Below are 20,729 nucleotides of genomic sequence, written 5' to 3' on the forward strand. Positions count from 1 at the left end.
TTTGAGAATTATCACTCCCAAGTCATAATTGCCAAAGAGTGTCTCTTTCCCCAATACCCCCCCCCCCCCCCAGTCCCCCTCTATTTTTTTCCTTCCTCTTCAGACACTGAGTGTAGATCTGACAAGTTGCAAACAGGGCTTCCCGAATAGCTTTTCTTTTGGGAAAATATTTAACCCCCCCAACCCCCACCAAGGTTTCCCTTAAGAAAACCGAACCTCATGAATTTTTGAGTGTAACACTTAACCCATGTGGTATTGTTTTATGTGTTAATTGGTTAATTGTGTGATACTTAACCCCCTAGGCTTTTGGATATAACACAAAATCTCCCTGTGGTATTTTTTGTGAAATAATCTGGAAACTTATAGTTGCTTTCCCTCAAAGTCTGTCTTATTCTATTTTTAAATAATGAAAGTTTTTGGTGACTTTTATTTTATACAGAATTTTTGGTCATGGAATCTTGCACGGATAATTTCCTCTGAAACGATTTGTTGCCATATAGGTAATTTCCTCTCATTTGCTCTCACAGTGTTTCTTACTAGTTAGTTCTACGCAACTTATGACCATTTTATCTTCCTCTGTTGGTTTTGTCTTCTCTGTTTTCTTCTTGTGTTTCTTTAATATGTTGTGTGATTCCATGATAGTTGGCATTCTCATTTGTGGCTCCCTGTCATTGTTTAGTTTTAATCAACCATACTTGACAAGTATCCTTTAGTGTGTGTGTGTCTATATATATATATATATATAAAGATTACAATCTGAAAAAAAAAATGTAATACTTGAACTAAATGGGTGATCTAAAAATTTAGAAAAAGCTGTGGTTTTTAGGATGTTGTTGTTGTGTGTTCTCCACTAATGACCTTACATAGCCTAAGAAGCAATAATTACTAGAAAATATTGTGTGAGTCAGAATTAGTAAAATTGGGTACAAGAAGATAAGTAGATACCCATTTCGTTTTTAACTAATCTTTCTCTTCGCTTTTGTTTAATAATGTAGTAGACTTATTGTTAGGAGGTAACTACAAAATTGCTTCTTTAATTTGTTGCTTTAACCTTATTTGCTCTCACAGTGTTTCTTAAAAGTTAGTTCTACACAGCTTATAACTATTTTATCTTCCTCTGGTTGTTTTTGTCTTCTTTATTTTCTTCTTGTATTTCTTAATATGCTGTGTGATACTACACGAATAATTTCCATGGTAGTTGGCATAGTCATCTGTGGCTCCCTGTGAACATTTTTTAGTTTTTATTGATCATACTTGACAAGTATCCTTTAGTCTATATGGCTTTTATTACAATATGAAAAACATACCTTAACTAAATGGGTGATCTAAAAATTGAGAAAAAACTGGTTTTTAGAATGACAAACGAAAAATTTCATACTCCACGCCCACAATGCATGTGGTTGTATGTGCTTGTAGCAGCTATAAGAAGGGCATTAGTACCAACTGTATGAAGGACCGACAAATTCAATTACACAAATGTTTGCTGGCAATAAGTTGAGCATGTTTTTTTTTTTTTTTTGCTTAATAACCTAAGCACTATTTGGAAGAAGGTTTAGCTTGAACTTGATCTTCTAGAATTTAGCAAAAAGAAGCCCTTTACTGAAAATATGGGCTAACTCGTGGGGTACATAGCATCATAATGCCACCATAAAATTACCCTTTCCTTAACAAAATAAAAATCAATCTTAACCCCATGTGGTATTGTTTTATGTGTTAACTAGTTCATTGTGTGACACTTAACCCACTAGGCTTTTGAATATTTTACAAAACCTCCATGTGGTATTTTTTGTGAAAATAATATCGAAACTTATAGTTGCTTTCCCTCAAAGTTGGTCTTCTTATTCTATTCTTTACATAATGAAAGTTTTTGGTGACTTTCTTTTATGCAGAATTTTTGGTCATGGAATCTTGCATAGGTAATTTCCTCGGAAACCTTTTGTTGCCATATAGGCAAATTCCTCTCATTTGCTCTCACAGTGTTTCTTACTAGTTAGTTCTATACAACTTATAACCGTTTTATCTTCCTTTGTTTGTTTTGGTCTTCTCTATTTTCTTCTTGTGTTTCTTAATATGCTGTGTGATTCCATGGTGGTTGGCATGGTCATCTGTGGGTCCTTGTGAACGTTTTTTAGTTTTAATTGACCATACTTGACAAGTATCCTTTAGTATATATATAAAAAGATTACAATATGAAAATAATACTTGAACTAAATGGGTGATCTAGTCATCTTTGGTTCCCTGCGGACATTGTTTAGTTAGTTAGATGATTTCTTAAGCATTAGCCGATAGGATTTAGACACTTGTCAACCATCTAGAGGCTACCAATGCCAAACAACTAGTATAAGTAGTAGAATGTAAGCTCTTTGTAAATCAGTTTTGGTAATTGAATGAATTGTTAGCCTTTGTGTGCTATTTGGAACTAAGTGTTCTTGCAGAGGTACTTATCCACCTACCAATGTGTTCTAAGTAACTCAGCCCTTTCATTGCTTCTAAACCATACACAAATAGCCCATCACATTCCCTACATCAAGAACGAACAAAAACACTTGGGACTTTTGGTGATCTGTTATTTGAGCAGTTTGTTTGACATGGTAGGTGTTGCATATGCTGATTTATGTTCTTTTTTTGCTGTTGATAATTTTTTTTCCTTTTATATTTTTTGTTTCCTTGGGAGCATGATCAAGAACGAACAAAAACACTTGGGACTTTTGGTGATCTGTTATCTGAGCAGTTTGTTCGACATGGTAGGTGTTGCATATGCTGATTTTATGTTCTTTATTTTGCTGTTGATAATTTTCTTTCCTTTTATATTTTTTGTTTCCTTGGGAGCATGAATTTGGAAGCCTTTAAAAGCTTCTGGCTTGTCATTTTCACAAAGCTAATGATATTACATTACTTTTATTTATCAATGTAATCACCACTACTACTACTTTCAGATTTCATATATTTTTCTTTCCAAACCTTCTATTCATTTGTTTCAATGCAAACTATGCTTTGATGCTCTTAGTTCTGTTTTTGAATGCTTTCCTGATATGTTAAACTCTTGACATTTTGCATGTGTTTTATTTTCAAAAGATTATTTATTGTTGGTAGTCAATACTGGTTTAGCATACCACAGCTTAACTTGATCCACTTTCACACAGTATTTGTATGGTTCTTCTATATTTTATGGCAACATGCTAAAACTAAAATACTTACTGGGTTCCTATAAGACCAATTCCTATCCCCTTCCAACCCCCTCCCCCTGCCGCGGGGCTCCCCTGGGTTAGGTGAGATGCTAAAAACCCTCTACATCGGAATGAAGACATGTCCAAATTATTAGTAGCAGCTCACTATAATTCATATCTTCTTACTCATTATCTAATTCTCATTTGTATCAAAAAATAATTTTAAATTTGAATAGATGTCAATATTATGAAGATCATTGCCATCACCATTTCTAGTACCTGCTACAGAATTTGCAACACCAAAACCATTACTTAAACCAACTGTCAATTTGAAATCCCAGTTGTCCTCAAAGCTTAAACTAGTGGAAAAGGGTAATCTATTATGGTATTAAAGTGAGTAGTCTTGATTTTGAATCATGTCCCACTCTAAACCTCCCATTATATTAAATATTTTGGCCCTTCGTATTAAGGGAAAGTTTAAACCCACGCTTGAGGGGTAGTGTTAGAATAAGGGTTAAATTATTAAACTCAATCATTTGTTATCAACTTAAACTTTTTTAATCTGTAGGCATTTGTCACTTATCTTCAGCGCTATAGTTATTTATGAAAAAAAACTCTTAACATGGGAGGTTAGTATCAATTTCTGATAATGCAAAGATCTCTATACAATATTACTTTGGAGAATGGTGAGTGCAACCCTCTCTTTTCTTAAATTAAAAAATAAATAAATAAAAGAAGAAGATAAAAGGAATAAATTATGTTATGAATATAATTTCATTTATGTTAGGTTCTCTAAGTTGATGGTCAATGTAATCATTTTCTGACTCCTATTTTGTCTATTTTGCTATTTTCTACTTACTATTTGAGTTTGTGTAGGTGGCATACCCTTGCCAATATTTTTTGAGTGGTGGCTAGCCAAAGAAAAGTTCTCTTTCATTGATTCTCTCTTCATTTCCTGGTGCAACATTCCAAGGATGCAATGGATTGAGTGTCAAATATCAGGTAAAATCTATAATGGCTTTGGGATACTAGTTGCAATTTGAAAAAGGCAGGACATTAAAACATGCACTCTTATGTAGCCCAAGGAAACTAGCCACATTTGCACTATGTTGAGGTTGTAAGTGTTTGACATGCATTCTTAGTTTTCTTGACATTAAAACATGGCAAAATAGAAGTTCCCCTATATCATATTTGTTACTAAAGGTTGTAATGATTCAAGGGATTGCTAGTCACATTTATGCTATACCCCGAAAATACTAGTAAAGTTACGATTGGGGCCCATCTTAATCACTTATGTAGCCAAGTTCAACCAAGTAAAGACCTGATGTGGGGGCTTAACACATGCCTGCACAACACACACTTATCTAGTATAATCCACCAAGGTATTATAATGTCCCCCACTTAAAATCCTGATGTCCTCATTAGAAATCTTATTGTTTTTGTATTCTTTTTAAATACAACAAAACCTTAGTCCCAAAATTTGGGGTCGGCTATGGTTTCTTGGCTGATTAGATTAGGGCCACATAATTTCTTTTTAAATATGCTTTTGAAATTGAACAAGAAAATTAATTTTGAAATTGGACTTCGTTTGATTCCATTCAATTTTCTTACCTGTGGCAGAGCATTGGTTACTTCCTCTAAACACTTGGCCTTGAACTGTTGCCTTCTCACAAATTGACTCCTGTCACAGTTAAAGAGTGGTGGAGAAGTATTAAAATTCTCTAGTGTGGTACTTCTAGTTTTTTAGAACCTCTCTTGAGACCCTCCTCAGAAACTGTTGCTCTTGATCCTGCTGAAGACATAGATGTGAAAACAGAAAGAAATAGGGTACTTTCAGGCTAAATTGATAATGCCATCATCTACTTGCGTAATCTTCAGAAGGTACAAAAATTACCGGTTCTTAAGGTGTAATTTTGTAATGCCAATACTACAACCTTTCATGATTCTATTATACCACTTTTCGGTGTATCCTGGAGGAATGCATCACTGCACTAAGGTCGCGGTACAATTACTGACTTTCTCAGTTCAAGCAGGAGAATGTTTTGGATTTTTAGGAACAAATGGAGCTGGGCAAACCACAACACTTTCAAAGCTGTCTGGTATGTAAAAATTTTGTAACGATACATGGGCTATCTGTGGAACATTTAAGTATATCATAGGCTGCCATGAATAGTTTCTAATTCAATTAATTTTTTGGAGGAGTCAACTTCATAAGAAATTACTACATTTCTGTGATAATTGAGGACTCAAATATATAGTGTCTGTTCTCCCACCTAGCTGTTTTGTATGTTTGTCTTTTATTTGTATTTACATTCCTGAGGTTTTATGTGGCCCCCAACTTGATGAGCTTCATAAAAACATGATAATGTTAGAAACTTTTACCAGTGTCAAGAGTTCTGATTTTTCTATAATTAATAATTAAGTACCTGCATCTCTGTCTGTTTTTAATTACATTAGCATGTATCTGAATTTTGAAATATTTAGTGAGGTTACTGTTTTTGATCATATATTTTCCATGCAGGAGAAGAATCCCCAACTGATGGAACTGCTTTTATTTTTGGCAAAGATATATATGTTCCAATCCCAGGGCTGCTTGTTGGCATGTATATATTGATTTATTTCATTCCTTTTCCTTTCTTTCTTTCTTTCCTCTCCCCCCCCCCCCCCCCCTTGAATTTAGACTCACTATTTGTAATATACCAGTGGAACTTAGCTAACTTGTTTTCTTTTATTATTTAATTTCAGATTGGGTATTGCCCCTAATTTGATGCTCTATTAGAATTTTTGACTGTTTGAGAGCATTTGAGCTTTATGCAAGAATAAAAGGACTTCCAGAGTACAGGATAGATGATGTATGTATTTTAGGTCAAACCTTATAGTTCATTTTACTCATTAAGCTGGTGGTTAAATCAGAATCTGGTCTGCTCTTTGTAGCCACAACCAACTTAGAATTTCTTCATGTTTGATTCGCTGGGATTTGATTGTGCATCAATGAAATGTTTTTGTTCTGGGCTCTTTTTCTTCAGTTTCAGATTGAGTGTATTAGTTAGACAATCTGGTTGGTTCTGTGTGTGTATGAGAGAGAGAGAGAGAGAAGAAGAAGAAGAAGAAGAAGAAGAAATGATCTTGATCTGGTTTGTTGTTCTCAAATATTTATTTATTTTAGATTGGTAGTAAGAAGAGTACAATTATACAGAGTCTATGACATCTGCAATATTTTTTGGTTTACCAGCATCTACTGAAACCCAAAGAAGTAAGGAGCTGACAAACTTCGATTTAACCCTCAAAATTGACAATTCATGTCCCTCGAAAGTTCCTTCTATTTCTCTCCCTCAGGCTCCACGAGCACAATGGTACTAAATTCCAAGCCCTATGTTTGAAGGAGCTTGGTTTCCTTCTTGGACCTTTAAGCATCATAAACACATATTTAGCCATCACACACCAAACGCTAAAGATCACCGCTCTTCTTACACATACAACAACAGTCAACCATGATCATGCCTCAAGCTATTTGAACAAGTTGTAGTGGAAAAACTAGTGGAGTTCGATTTGTTGAAGCATGCAGAAAAATCATCATTTTCCCTTGGTTCCTAAAGTAAGTCAAAACTATATGCCTACTTGAAATTGATAAGTCAAACTGCATCATCTCGAAATTAAAGAGCTCGAAATAAACCATCTTGATTGAAATTAAGCTAAGAAAAATCATCTCAATTAAAGTCAGATCACCAAATATTAAAGTATTCTATCCTAATGACACTAAATTGCATTGAAATGAACATTCATATAGATCAAATTGTCACAAAAATGTAAAGATCACGTTAAACTTCAAAATAATCACATATATAAATAATTAAATACTGTGACATAAACTTATATACATAAGATGATAATTAACTTACAAGTCCAGTGGCTTAAGAGACCAACTCCTAATAACCTAATCTAAAATGATCATTGAGAAGTGCTTTGTTTTTTTCTTAAAATAAATTCTCTAGTTTGTAAGTGTTGTTCATGGCTCCATCCTCATGAATGGAGCCAGATATAATTATACCTTGAAAGTATGACAGTTATTTTCTTCTTTGATGCCATGTGTCCCTCTCTATTTCGCTCTTTCTACCAAGTGTCCCACGGGTTAGCACTTAGTAAACTTTCAATTTTTTATTTTATTTTTTATAATAATTAGTTAACTTTCATTAACTATGAGGACAGCCTCGTTCTAAAGTTCCCTTGTTCATTAACTATCATAAGCTTCCCAAGTGTGTTTTTTACCTTAATTATGACATGTTTCTCTCATGTGACCTTTTAATGAGTTGGTGCGAACCTGGGCTTCCTTTTCCGTGGGCTTCAATCCTTTGCAGTAGTTATGAACCTTATAGATCTCTGTGCTCTTATAGGCCTGGCCCATCTTATCACATGTCACTAAAAAACTAATGTTTGGCCCAACAAAATTGTTCCAATTTGCTTTATATGTTCAATGAAAAGTTTGCATCTTACTTTATATGTTCAAGTCAAACTCTTATATCTAATTATTTTTATAAATAAAAAATTTTCCTGAAAAAAAAAAAAAAAAAAAAAAAAAAAAAAAAAAAAAAAAAAAAAATCTAAGAGCAAGTCTATTCTATACTATAACTAGAATAATATGTTTTTTTTTTTTTAAAAGTTGTACAATTAGAAAACAAAAAAGACTAATCAACAGATCCCGTTGATCATATAATTGGGAGGGAAATAGAAACACATGGTGGTGGTGAAACACTTAGGAAAATATAGAAGAATAATGTATCAAACTTTTTTGTGTCCCTTCTTATCTAAAAAGGGAACATAGGGAATTGGCAAAACAAGCTTCTTTGTTTATATGTTACTTATTTGGCCTTAAGTTCCATGTAAAGTAGTATTTTATATGCTAATGTCTTGTGTATTTCCTTTGATTTAAAAAAAAAAAGAATTGCTAGGATTTTTAAAGGAACTAAAGTCAAACTATTTAAATTGAAACCTAAATTAGTCTTGATGTTGCTTTTTAATTAAATGAGAACAATAAGGAGTTTTTTTTTCCTTCCTTTTTGGATTGTTTAATTTTGTATAATTTTAAAATTATATTTATTTAATTGAAAGAGTGATTTAATAATAAGACAAACCCAAAGGATAAATTTAGAAATTTAAAATTGTTTATAAATTTCTAATCCCACTTACAATTTACAAATTTATATAATAGTCTTTCAAATTCTTTAAATTAAGTACAAAATAAAAATATTTAAAAAGTGACGGTAAAAAAATACAAATTCCAGAAATAGGATACATGTTCTATACTTTAACTATTTGTGGTTATAGTTTAAAATATTATACTTTTTATTATTAAAAAAAAAAAGCATCTGCACATTATAATACAATGAAATATGAAAAACTTTTAGATAAATGCAAAAGATTATTAAAGGTTTTTTCAAAGAATTTGATTTTTTATACCATTTTGTTTCGTTGAGCCTATGTGTTAAGGAAGGAAAAAAATGCTAAAGAAAGTTTTATTGACAAAGCAAAATGAATATTTTTGTTTGGGAATGAAAACTCAATTAAAAATTAAATGAATTCTTGAAATATACTGTATTCATGTTTGATAGAATTGGGGGAACTTGAGTAAGCATCTTTTCATAAAACAAAATGTACTTTGTTAAATTATATACCTGTGTTAAGGAAGGAAAAAATGCTAAAGAAAGTTTTATTGACAAAGTGAAAAGAATATGATTGTTTGGGAATTAAAACTCAATTAAAAATTAAATGAATTCTTGAAATATACGATATTCATGTTTGATAGAATTGGGGGAACACAAGGAGGCACCTTTTTTGTAAAATAAAATGTACTTTGTTAAATTATATTGCCTTTAAGCACGCATTCACGCGCATGCTCAGAGGTTCTTTTATTTTTTTGAGTAAAAGTTAATAATTTGCATCCATTATAATTTGAGATTACTACATTTTCCAATTACAAAAAAAACCTAGGGATGTGATGAGTATTACGCGTTAGCAGATGAAATAATTTTTCATCACACCCCTAGCTATGCAAATTATTCATTTTACTTTGTCACAATTTGACTCATTACGTTTATAATTTAATAGATCTACATCTCTTTAGTCTCTATTTGCAACTTGAGAGGGGCAGTTTCAACATTCTAGTCTTGCGGTAGTAACCCATGGTCAGTTACTCAACTTATAGGCTATAGGCTTAGTTAGCCACACGTTTGTACCAAAGCTAATGTCTGTAGCATGTGACTCTATACTTTGCATGCCTGTGCCAAGAAAATCTAATCTAAGTTTTCTGCTTCTATTTCTTTATTTCTTTCACATAATATGTTTCTGTTTTGACCCTTTTTTTTTATATTTTTGAATCCTTGTTTTGATTGTTTGTTTGCCTTTAACATGCTAGATTAGGGTTTCTCTTCAATGTTTTCTTTGTTTTATCATGAACATGCATATGATATGATCATGCATTGATGCATAGGTGTTGAGATGTAGTAAGTGGGGTAAGGCATGCATTCACATGTACATGCATTTAATTGGGATATAATCTTGTTTAAATTTGATGAATGTGACATGTGAGCTTGGAACATGTTTGTGTTCTCGATGCTCTCCAATAATTCTTTGATTCTACCATCATTTGTTTACTCCCTTGAATGATATGCATGATAAGTGTATGCTAGGGTTTATGATGATATGAAATGTCATATTGTATGCTTAAATGTATGCCAGTGTGTGTGTGAGTATAGAATGCAATGTTAAATGAGCCTTTAATAAGATCAAAATGTAAGACACAATGAGTGGAAGCTAACCCACAGGTCAAGAGGTTTTGGGTACTTAACACCTTCCCAAAATCATACCTAAACTCTGAACCCATACTTTGGTAGTAAGATTAGTCCTTCCATGTAAGGGCGTTATGTAAATGGTCCTTAGACCTGATCTAGGTGACGACTCCATCTTTTCTCCTCCTTGATCCACTCGGCCGAGGCGTGCTCACCTTTCCTCCTAAGGTGGAAGAAAACGGCTAGCGCTCATGATGCTCATGCGTGTGCTTAGAGTCTCGTCTATTTTTTTGGGTAAAAGTTAATAATTTGCATCCATTATAATTTAGGATTACTACCTAGAGTTGTGATTAGTGTTATACGTTTGTGGGTGAAATATAGGAGTGTGATGAGTGTTATGTGCTTATGGGTGAAATAAGTATTTCGTATATAAGTGTTTTGTGTTTGTGAGTGTTCGTATACAAAAAATTATTTCACTCATAAACGCAGAACACTTATCACACCCCTAGGTATTTTGTGATTGGAAATTATAATAAATGGAAATTATTAACATTTACCAAAAAAATAGAAGAGCCTCATGTGCACACTCAAAGGCTAGTATATGTGATTACTTTACATATTGAAAATTATTAATCTTTAAAAGGAAAGAAAAAAAGAAAAAAAGCCTCATGCAATGCTAGATTTTCTTTTTTTAAAGGGAAAGCCTCTTACGTTGTCAAGTTTTGTTAGTCCTAAAATGTAGCCCGTTAGTATACATCCATAACAAAAGTTTCAAATGCCTAAAAAAACCAATAAATAAAAAGTATAGGAAAGCTGACGATTGTCAAAAAAAAAAAATTAATAAGATTTATCAAATTCTCTTTTTTAATTTTAAAAGGTAGCAACTTAATCTTAAAATGTGGCCATTAAGTACACATCCATTAAAAAAGTTCCAAACACTGAAAATGATTTTCATAATATTTTTAAAATATGCAACTAAACATTGTAAAATGAAAATATTTTACACTAAAAATATTTTCAATGTAAAATATTTTACTTTGAAACAAACGAAGCCTTAATTACAGGCACACAAATCTTTTCTCTATACACAAAAGCAAACTAATATTTACTCACCGTAGAAGAAATGTTGAATACAAAATTGAATCTAGAATTCAAATTTCAAATTCCAATAGATATAAGTAATAATGGATAAACGGCAACCAATCATGTTCATTGGGTGCCATTAACTACTGCAACCAAGAGAATATATTTTTTGCAAGACAAATGAAGCACCTCTTCTCAAGTACTTAGAAAATTTCAAATAGGAGCAGTTATCTAAAATTCTCAGCAAACTTCAACGATGCCATCTATGTGTGTGTGTGTGTTTTTTTTTTCCTCAATTCCTATACTTTACCAAAAGTATAGGAATTCCTTATGTGGTAGCGAAGGTTGGGAGATACAAGGTTGCCACCAAATATCTCAAGTCAAGCTTAGATTATAATGAAACTTTTACTTTCAAGGAAGAATAGATTAACAGTGATGAAGAAGTTGAGATACTTCTGAAGGATAGGGCTGCCATCACCATTGGCAAAGTTTCTTTGCTGATCTTCGATACTCTTCGACATGATTCATTTGGTACTTTATATGCACCCTATTCGTATGCATTAAATAATATAAATAATATGAACATAAATATGGAGGTTAATCAGACTATTGAATGGGGACTCAAGTCGGTGCAGAGTTTGCTAGTTCTTGGCATTCGGTTTCAACTATTAATACATGTTGCATTCCTTTTACCCATTCAAAGGAACATAAACTACAACCAATCATGTTCATTGGGTGCCATTAATTACTACAACCAAGAGAATATATTTTTTGCAAGACGAATGAAGCACCTCTTCTCACGTACTTTAGAAAACTTCAAATAGGAGTAGTTATCTAAAATTCTCAACAAACTTCAACAATGCCATCTATGTGTTTTTTTTTTTTTTTTTTTTTTTTTTTTTCTTTTTTTTTTTTTTTTTTTTTCTCAATTCCTATACTTTACTAAAAGTATAGGAGTTCCTTATGTGGTAGTGAAGGTTAGGAGATACAAGGTTGCCACCAAATATCTCAAGTCAAACTTAGATTGTAATGAAACTTTTGCTTTCAAGGAAGAATAGATTAACAGTGGTGAAGAAGTTGAGATACTTCCGAAAAATGGGGCTGCCATCACCATTGGCAAAGTTTCTTTGCTGATCTCCGATACTCTTCGGCATGATTCATTTGGTACTTCATATGCACCCTATTGGTATGCATTAAAGGATAGAAATAATAGGAACATAAATATGGAGGTTAATCTGACCTATTGAATGGGGACTCAAGCCGATGCAGAGTTTGCTAGTTCTTGGCATTTGGATTCAACTATTGATACATGTTGCATTCCTTTTACCCGTTCAAAACAATACTATTCACCAATTCTTTGTTATCTTAGAGTTAGTGTGAATGAAGTAGTTCTTAGAGGTAACAATGAGAATGGGGCAAAAATTTATATGAACGCCACACTTAGAGATGTGACCAAGAAAAATTAAGTGTCAAATAATATGAACCCTAAGTGGGATGAGCTTATCCTATTTGTTGTGGCTGAGCCCTTTGATGGATCATTGGTTTTAACAATGAAGGTGCAACCTAATGCTAATGGGAGAGAAGTTTAATTATTGGAAAGTGCACAGTTCTCATGGAAAATGTATAGAAGCGGGACGATAATGCACCTATTTTTAGTGATTGGTATAATCTTGTAGGGCCTAAAAGAATGATTGGGAAGCTTCATAAGGGAATCTTCTTGCATGATGAATATCTCATTTTTGATGAGTTGATAAATTACAGCAGTGATTTCAGGCCAACTGCAAATTTAGGGATACCTAGTAAAGGGGTTTTACATCTGGAAATCTTGAAACAATTATTTATTACAATAAATATATCGTTGCAATAACTTGACCAAAATTATTTTTGTCAATTATTTACAATCTATTGCAATAAAATTTGTGAAATAATAGTCTATTACTACAAAATATTCAAAGTAGTAAATTTTTTATTGCAATCTATTGCAATAAAATTTGTGAAATAATAGTCTATTCTACAAAATATTCGAAGTAGTAAATTGTTTATTGCAACAACAATTATATTATTGCATCAAAATTGTAATTAAAATATTTAAAATTTATTACAACAAGATTTTTTGTAACACAAACCTATTACCTTAAATTTTATTGCAACACTTTGCATAAGCTATTGCAATGACTTTGATGGTATTGCAACAATTTTTTTCGTTGCAATAAACATTTTTTTGTTGTAGTGACATGTGATAAACCTTTAATATTACATAATTATTAGAACCTTGGTACATTTTGATTACAATTTCAATTACTAAAAAGTTATTTGTTGTTGCAAATTTTATTGCTAACAAAAGTACCTTTTTTAAGGCAGTAGCAAAGTATTTGAATATATTTATTAAACAAATAAATTGTCTACTTTCTACCTATACCCATTAATTTACAGCTAAAAATTTACCAAAAATGTTAAAATTTCAGCTGTAAACACAGAACTATGGTGGATGAAAATTTCAATTCACTAATTTCTGTACGATTTCTCTCTCTCGGTTTTGGCTCTCTCACATAGGGCTGTAAATAAACCAAGCCGATCATGAAAAACTCGGACTCGGTTCGATAAAAAGCTAGTTCATGTTTGTTTATAAATAAGCCAAGCTTGAGCCTTAGTTTTAGGCTTGTTTAATAAACAAGCCGAGCCCAAGCAAAAAAATTTGATCACAAACAAGCTCGTGAGTTATTAGGCTTGATACACAACAATTCAAGTATAGACTCATTTATAAGTTTATATGTGTTAACTAAATACTCATTACACATATCTTAATAATGACATGGTCAACATGAGACCACTACCTATATTACCTTAATTTTTTCCTTCTCTTTAAATTGATCAAGAACCACTTTAGACTATAGTTACATTTAAAAATAAATAAATAATTAAGTATGCCACATATGATCATTTCCTATCAATCATCTAAAGTAAAGTTATGAAATATGTTAGTATTTTCTCATTCATAATAGTTACAAACAGGTATTTTTCTAATCCTTCACCATCTAACGTGAATGTAAAAATTGTATTTTGAATAATTGTTGAAACTGTAGACAAGGAATGATGAATGAATGAATTTAATTATGTAAATTATTAATTTGAATAATAGCTAATCATAAGTAAGACTAGATGCATGATAAAATGAGTATACTATTTTCAGAGATTTAAGCATTTAATAATGTAATTTTTTTAGATCTCAAGCTCAAAAACTTGACCTGAACTTGAGTTTGACCTTGATATTAAGCTTGAGTTTGGCTTGACTAATTAATCAAGTCAAGCCAAGCTCAAGTTTTTTGGCTTTCCCACGAGCTCAAGCTCAAACACTATTTTTAGGCTTCTCACAAACTTGAGATTTTGGTTTTAGGGCGAGCAAATCTTGAACATGCACTACTCAACAAAGCTCGGCTCGTTTACAGCCCCACTCTCACAGGTATAGTCTTTGTTTCCTAAGCTCTCTAGGGTTACTAATTCCATAACACTCTAATGAACCCCTAACATTTCTTGATTTGCTCAAAGTATCAATCAATCTATTATAATCCAGCACTCCCAACTTCATTCCAAACTTCTCTATCTTCTCAAAAGCATCTACAGCTTCTCTAACCTTCCTTGCTCTAGCATATCTCCGTGAAATCAATGCAAACGTCTCTTTACTCAACAACCCTTTATGCTTCATATCACTAACTAAATTCCAGAGCACCTTGAACTGTTTGATCTTACCCAAAGCCTCAATCAAAGCATTATACTTCAACCTTAGCACCATCGAGAACAGACTCTATAGAAGAATTAGAGCCTTTTGTTAGTAATTTACAAACTCTTTCAGTGTCCTCATGGACTCTATTGCTTAAAATAACATCTGGGTCCTTGTCATTTATTTCATCAAACACTTGGCCTACACCATCATGTAATAGTCTGTAAAAACCAAGACAATATTTTAGCAAAGACCCATGTTGAGTTTCAATGTGAGGTTTTGAATTTTGGAGGAAAGTTTGATCTTTGAGTGTGCTGAGAAAATCACTAGTGAGTGATCTAATGAGAATAGTTTTAACAGATTGCGGAGTTGGCTTACAATTCTTTGCTTCCATTTCACGGAATAACTCAAGTGCTTCATCATATTTCCTTGCCTTACAATGCACAATGATAATTATACCATATGTCACAACATCAAGTTCAAACCCTTCATCTCTCATCTCCCTATAATCCTCATTCAACCTCAATAAATTTTGCTCTTAACCCCAACCCTCCAACATAATTGTGTATGATTTAATATCCAGTACAAACCTTCTCTTCTTCATTGTATTAAACACCTCTTGTGCTTTCTCAACATTTTTCGATTTGCTCAAAGTATCAATCAATCTATTATAATCCGACACTACCAACTTCATTCCAAACTTCTCTATCTTCTCAAAAGCATCTACGGCTTCTTTAACCTTCCTCACTCTAGCATATCTCCGTGAAATCGACGCAAACGTCTCTTTACTCAACATCCCTTTATGCTTCATATCACTAACTAAATTCCAAAGCACCTTGAACTGTTTGATCTTACCCAAAGCCTCAATCAAAACATAATTAATATGTTTTAATTTAAGTTCCAAAAGTGGCCACATAATTAATATGTTTTAATTTTAGTCATATAACTAATATATTTGCAAAATTAATTAAAAAAATTATGAGTTTCAGTAGTTCAATTGGTAAAAAAAATTTCTATAGATTGGACTAATTGGTAAAATATTTTTCTAAACAAATAAAAATTAGCTTTGTTAAGGTTAAAAAAAAAAAAGACTTTGAATTTTGGACTATTCTGTACTTTTAAGTTTTGCAAAATTGAAAAAAGACCGTGTGAGACTCAAGTCTCCTATATTCAAGTTCCAAAAGTGGCCAAATAATTAATATATTTTAATTTTAGTCATATAAATGATATATTTGTAAAATTAATTTAAGAAATTATGAGTTTTAGTTAGGTTTTTGTTAAGGTAAAAAATATTTTAAAAAAAGAAAAGAAAAAGACCACGAGTTTTAGACCATCTATCTATGTACTTTTACAAAACCGAAAGAAGATTGTGTGAGCTAACTCAAATTTCAAAACACAATTTTAGGTTCAACCATTATAGTCCCTTCAAGAGCCAATAGTTTTTGACCATCATGCTGGGAAGAAACTTCTTCTTCTTCTTCATGATTATTGTTGAGTTGCTTCAGGTTCATGAGATTCGCAAAGGAGCTGGTACCCCAACAAGAAGGTACCAACTAACTCTTTCATTCTCTATCTCCTTGTTTTTGGTGGATACATAATACTTCCATTCTAACTAGTGAGGAAAATGAAAATGTTGAATCTTGGGAATTTGATCCAACTGAGTGTCACCATAACTGGTTTGGACTAGTTGGGTTGAGCTTGTCATTTTCATTTGAAGAAACCAATATAATCTTCTTGATGACCAAACTGATAAATGGGGTATTTTGCATTCAAATATATGATTATAAGATTACTTAACTTATGCATGATTCTCTACTATTCTGTGATTAGATTGTCTAAGTTTCATTTTTTGTGGTTTTGTCACGTGTTTATGTTGTATATATAGGTATATACATGAATAGGTTGTCATAATGATATTTGAGTTTGGAGAATTTTATTTCATAAAGTTGACAAAGTGAAAATTCAAGTTCTGGAATTTTCTAAGTGAAAATTCGAAATTCAATATTTTTGATCAATTGAGCTTTTGCTCAATCGATCGAAATGATAAGGAAATCAACCCTGGAGTCTCTGCCTGTTTCGATCGATACTCAATTCCTATTTGATCGATCGAAAAGAGCATTCGATCAATTGAGATTCGTAAAAACTGAATTTTCTACAGAATTTTTGGTAACTATTCTAAACGTTTGAAAAGGTTTCAAGCATTGTGAACGGTTTTATGAAACATTTTAACTCTTCATACGTACTTTTTGATGGAATATAACCTTATGAGTATAAATAGAGGCTTATGTTCACTTGAAAAATAATTGTAGTACCAAACAAAATAGTAAGTTAGAGAGAAAAATAAGAAATCCTATGATTCTTCTCTAGAATTGTTATACATAGAAGCAAACAAATTGGTTGTATCCTGTGGACAAATTTGCGTTAACCCTTTAGCAATAAGAGTGTGGGGCAAATATTATCTAAGGATAAAAATTTTGTGCCTCCAAGTTATCTATTTCTGTTTGTCTTTTGTGTTATCTTTGTTCTTCCTTTATTACTTTGTATATTTTTCCCAACAGTTTATTGGTCTGAAATCACATAATTATAGCAACACTGGTTTTTTTTTCCCCTTAATCCACTTTGAGAACCCAACTGTAGTGATTTTTAATACTTCTTTATAAGTCATATTGAGTTATTACTTTTCATATTTTCCTCCACAAATGTCCTGTATGGAAGAAGTGATTTGGAGAATTTTGTGATCATTTGAGAGTTCTAAATGTTCTATTTTCTATTTGAATAAGAGCCGGTGTGTCCCGTCAAGAAGGACAAGAAAAAAGAGAGTTAGAAACAAAATGGGAAATTAAAATAAGTGTAGAATGGTCGAAATGTCCTTGATGTTCCTCTTATGTCACTTCAAATCATGGGTATTTAGAACTACTGGACAAGATGAAGCTAACCGTGTTTCCAATCTAAAGTCAGGCAGCAAAAATGGCATTACTTAAGTGAAAGGATAAATATTTTCCTTGGTGCCTTTTAATATTTTTAAGTTCATGTAGCCAAAAATAGGGAACAATGAATTTGAATTGCCATTATTTTACATCTGTGCAGTTGTACAATACCAATTTGACATGTTATGTTTATTTGATTGTGGATGTTGTTTAGTTGATGCACTCAAAGAAATAACTAGTAAGATGGGTGTGACGTATTGGAGGTTTAATGGTAATTCTTGCTAAATTCAAATGGTTAGGGTAACACCAGAACCACCAGGGAATGATGAGAGCAACATCAATTGTGATTGTCACTTTGAGGATAACAACACTGTATGTCATGTTGTAAAGATGTGCACTTCCCTCACCCTATTGCTAATTAATTTTACACAGTAATTCTTCTATCTTATATTATATGCATGATTCTATGTCTTCATATGGTGGACAAAAATTTTAAAAATTTTCATCTAAGCCTTAATCTCTACTCATCTGTATATTGTTATTGTTAATATTTTTATCATAAAGAATAAAAAAAAGGATTCTAAATCAAAAATTATATTGAAAGTTAATAGCATTAATAGTTTGATCATATCATGTTGTTGTAATCTTTACTTTTTGCTTGAATAATAGTATCGACAGTTTAAATTTCAAATAGCCCAACAAATATGTATTAATGTTTTGTTTCGAAGTTTTGCTAAGTTTAGGCATGGATTTAAGGTGCTGCTGGATTTTGGACATGGTTGAGTCAATAAGTTGGGCATGGGCTTGAGTTCAGGTGCTAGGTGGGTCTATGACTTGGTTGGGCTATTTGAGTTGGAGTTTCTTGGGTACCGGGCTTATTGGGTTTGTACCTTGTAGCTGAGTTCGAGCTGTTTAAGTACATTTGGGTTGGCCATGGTTTTGGTACGGTGGATATGCTTATAGGATCCATTGCTCCCTGTCTTTGCATTGAAGCATTGGTTCAATAATGGAAAAAACAACTAAGGGTATGTTTGAGATCCACTTATTTTACTGAAATTTTTTTTTTTTTGTTAAAAGTGCTATAAATAAAGGTAAATGTTAGCAGAAATAGTATAATGTTACTCATGAATAGTACTAAAAAGTTTAGTAGTACCCATAAATAGTAGCAAAAATAAGCTTAATAGTAAAATAAATTGGCAAAAAATAAGCTAGCCAAACAGACATTAAGTGTCCGTATGGCATGATTAATTTTGCCAACTTATTTTACTATTCAGCTTATTTTTGCTGTTATTCATGGGCCACACTGCACTTTTTGGTACTATTTATGGGTCTCACTGTACTATTTCAGCTAACTTTTACCTTTATTTACAGTAATTTCAGCACAAAATTTTCAGTTTCAGCAAAATAAGCGAATCTCAAATAAACCCTAAGTGTGTGTTTAGCTCCAACTTAAAAAGCCAACTTATTTTATTGTTCAACTTATTTTTGATACTATTCATGAGCCCCACTACATTTTTTGGTACTATTTATGAGTCCCGTTGTACTATTTCAGCTAACTTTTACCTTTATCTACAGTACTTTCAACAAAAAGTTTTCAGTTTCAACAAAATAACGGATCTTAAACAGACCCTAAGTGTTATGTACTTGGGAATAAAAGCCATAAGAGATTCTCTCCAGTTTTTGAAAGGGGAAATTTGGAGAGTTGTCTTTCGTCCCTAAACTAATAAAAATATTTTATTTATGTCATTAAAATTTTAAAATATATATTTTTTTCATCCCTAAATTACTAGAATTTTTTTTGTATCCCTATTTTTATCTTTAAACTATTGAAAAAACTACAAAATTCAAGAATGGAAAAAAGAGAATTTTAAAATTTAGAGATGAAAAATCAAAATTTTGGTAAAGTTTAAAAACCAAAATAGTATTTTACTAAAAAATAAAAACAAACAAATAGGTGAACATGGAGAAAATCAAACCTTTTTTTTTTAGAAACAAGACAGAACTTTAAGAGAAAAAAGAATAGAGAAAAATTGGTATTGAAGAAACCCAAGGAACAAAACTCACGTATTTGTTTCCTTGTAACCCTAAAACAAAACCCAACAATCCACAAAATAAACATGTTATTCCAAGGAAGACAACAACACCTTCAACAAGGAAGGGACCCCAATTCTACTGCCTAAGACAAGTTAGAGCTTTCTTAGCAACAGAGAAACCCTCGCTTTATTGTCAAACCAAGTCATTTGTTGATCTAGAGAAAATCAGACCAAGTAAAAGAAAAGTGACTGTGACAACCAATTATGAGCCTCATTGGACGCCAAGAACAAATTAAGGGTACTCTATTGAATGGACAACGTCTATTATATTGAGATTTATGAGACTATTCATGTCTTTTATTTTAAAAAAGCCACATGACTCATTAAAACATTAATGTGACTAAACTAAATATGGATGATCTCTTCAGTTATCACATAAAAGGTTGGAGCAAAATAATTTAAAACACATGTGGAGCCAAAATTATTCCTTGTTGATTAACTAATTGTTGTTGGGAGAAAGCTGGTTGTATACGGTAAGGCTATAAAGAAATCAATAAAAAGCTAACAAATGATATAAAAATTACTTTGTAGAGAGCTAAAAACTCTTAACCTACAATATGCTACTTCTTTTCACAAGACCAAATTATCATTTACTCATACCTAATACAATCAATTAAATCACATTACCATATTATATCACAAATATAGACACAATCTTCGCTATTATTTCTATTGAGGCCACACATATCATCCTCAAAATAAAACCATAATAGTTAACGTGTGTGGACACTGCCATGTGATGCCTTGGAAAGAAGATTGTTTTGAAATTTGTCTTGAAAACCTTGAATTTCTGTAAAATGTGAGAAGTCATCACTTTTTTTTTTCTTTTTCTTTTTTTTTTAATAAAAAATTAGGGAAAAACAAAGTAAGAAATAAAAACTATTTTTATTTAGAAAATAACTCAATGGATAAAAATGGTCTAAAAAGAGTTTGAGGGTCAGATTACGTCGTGAGAAAGT

General features: G+C 31.9%; 1 protein-coding gene across 1 annotated transcript; it reads right to left on the reverse strand.

Annotated features, from left to right (window-relative positions):
* Window positions 1–14,486: 14,486 nt before the first annotated feature.
* LOC126728332 (pentatricopeptide repeat-containing protein At1g71060, mitochondrial-like) lies at window positions 14,487–15,561 on the reverse strand. Its single transcript, XM_050434178.1, has 4 exons — window positions 15,341–15,561; window positions 15,129–15,253; window positions 14,875–14,951; window positions 14,487–14,765 (listed from the first exon to the last, which is right to left on the reverse strand). Exons 1-4 carry the CDS (start codon window positions 15,559–15,561, stop codon window positions 14,487–14,489), a joined length of 702 nt encoding a protein of 233 aa, XP_050290135.1.
* Window positions 15,562–20,729: the final 5,168 nt, after the last annotated feature.

This window comes from Quercus robur, chromosome 5 (genome assembly GCF_932294415.1).
Source record: "Quercus robur chromosome 5, dhQueRobu3.1, whole genome shotgun sequence".
Taxonomy (NCBI): Eukaryota; Viridiplantae; Streptophyta; class Magnoliopsida; order Fagales; family Fagaceae; genus Quercus; species Quercus robur.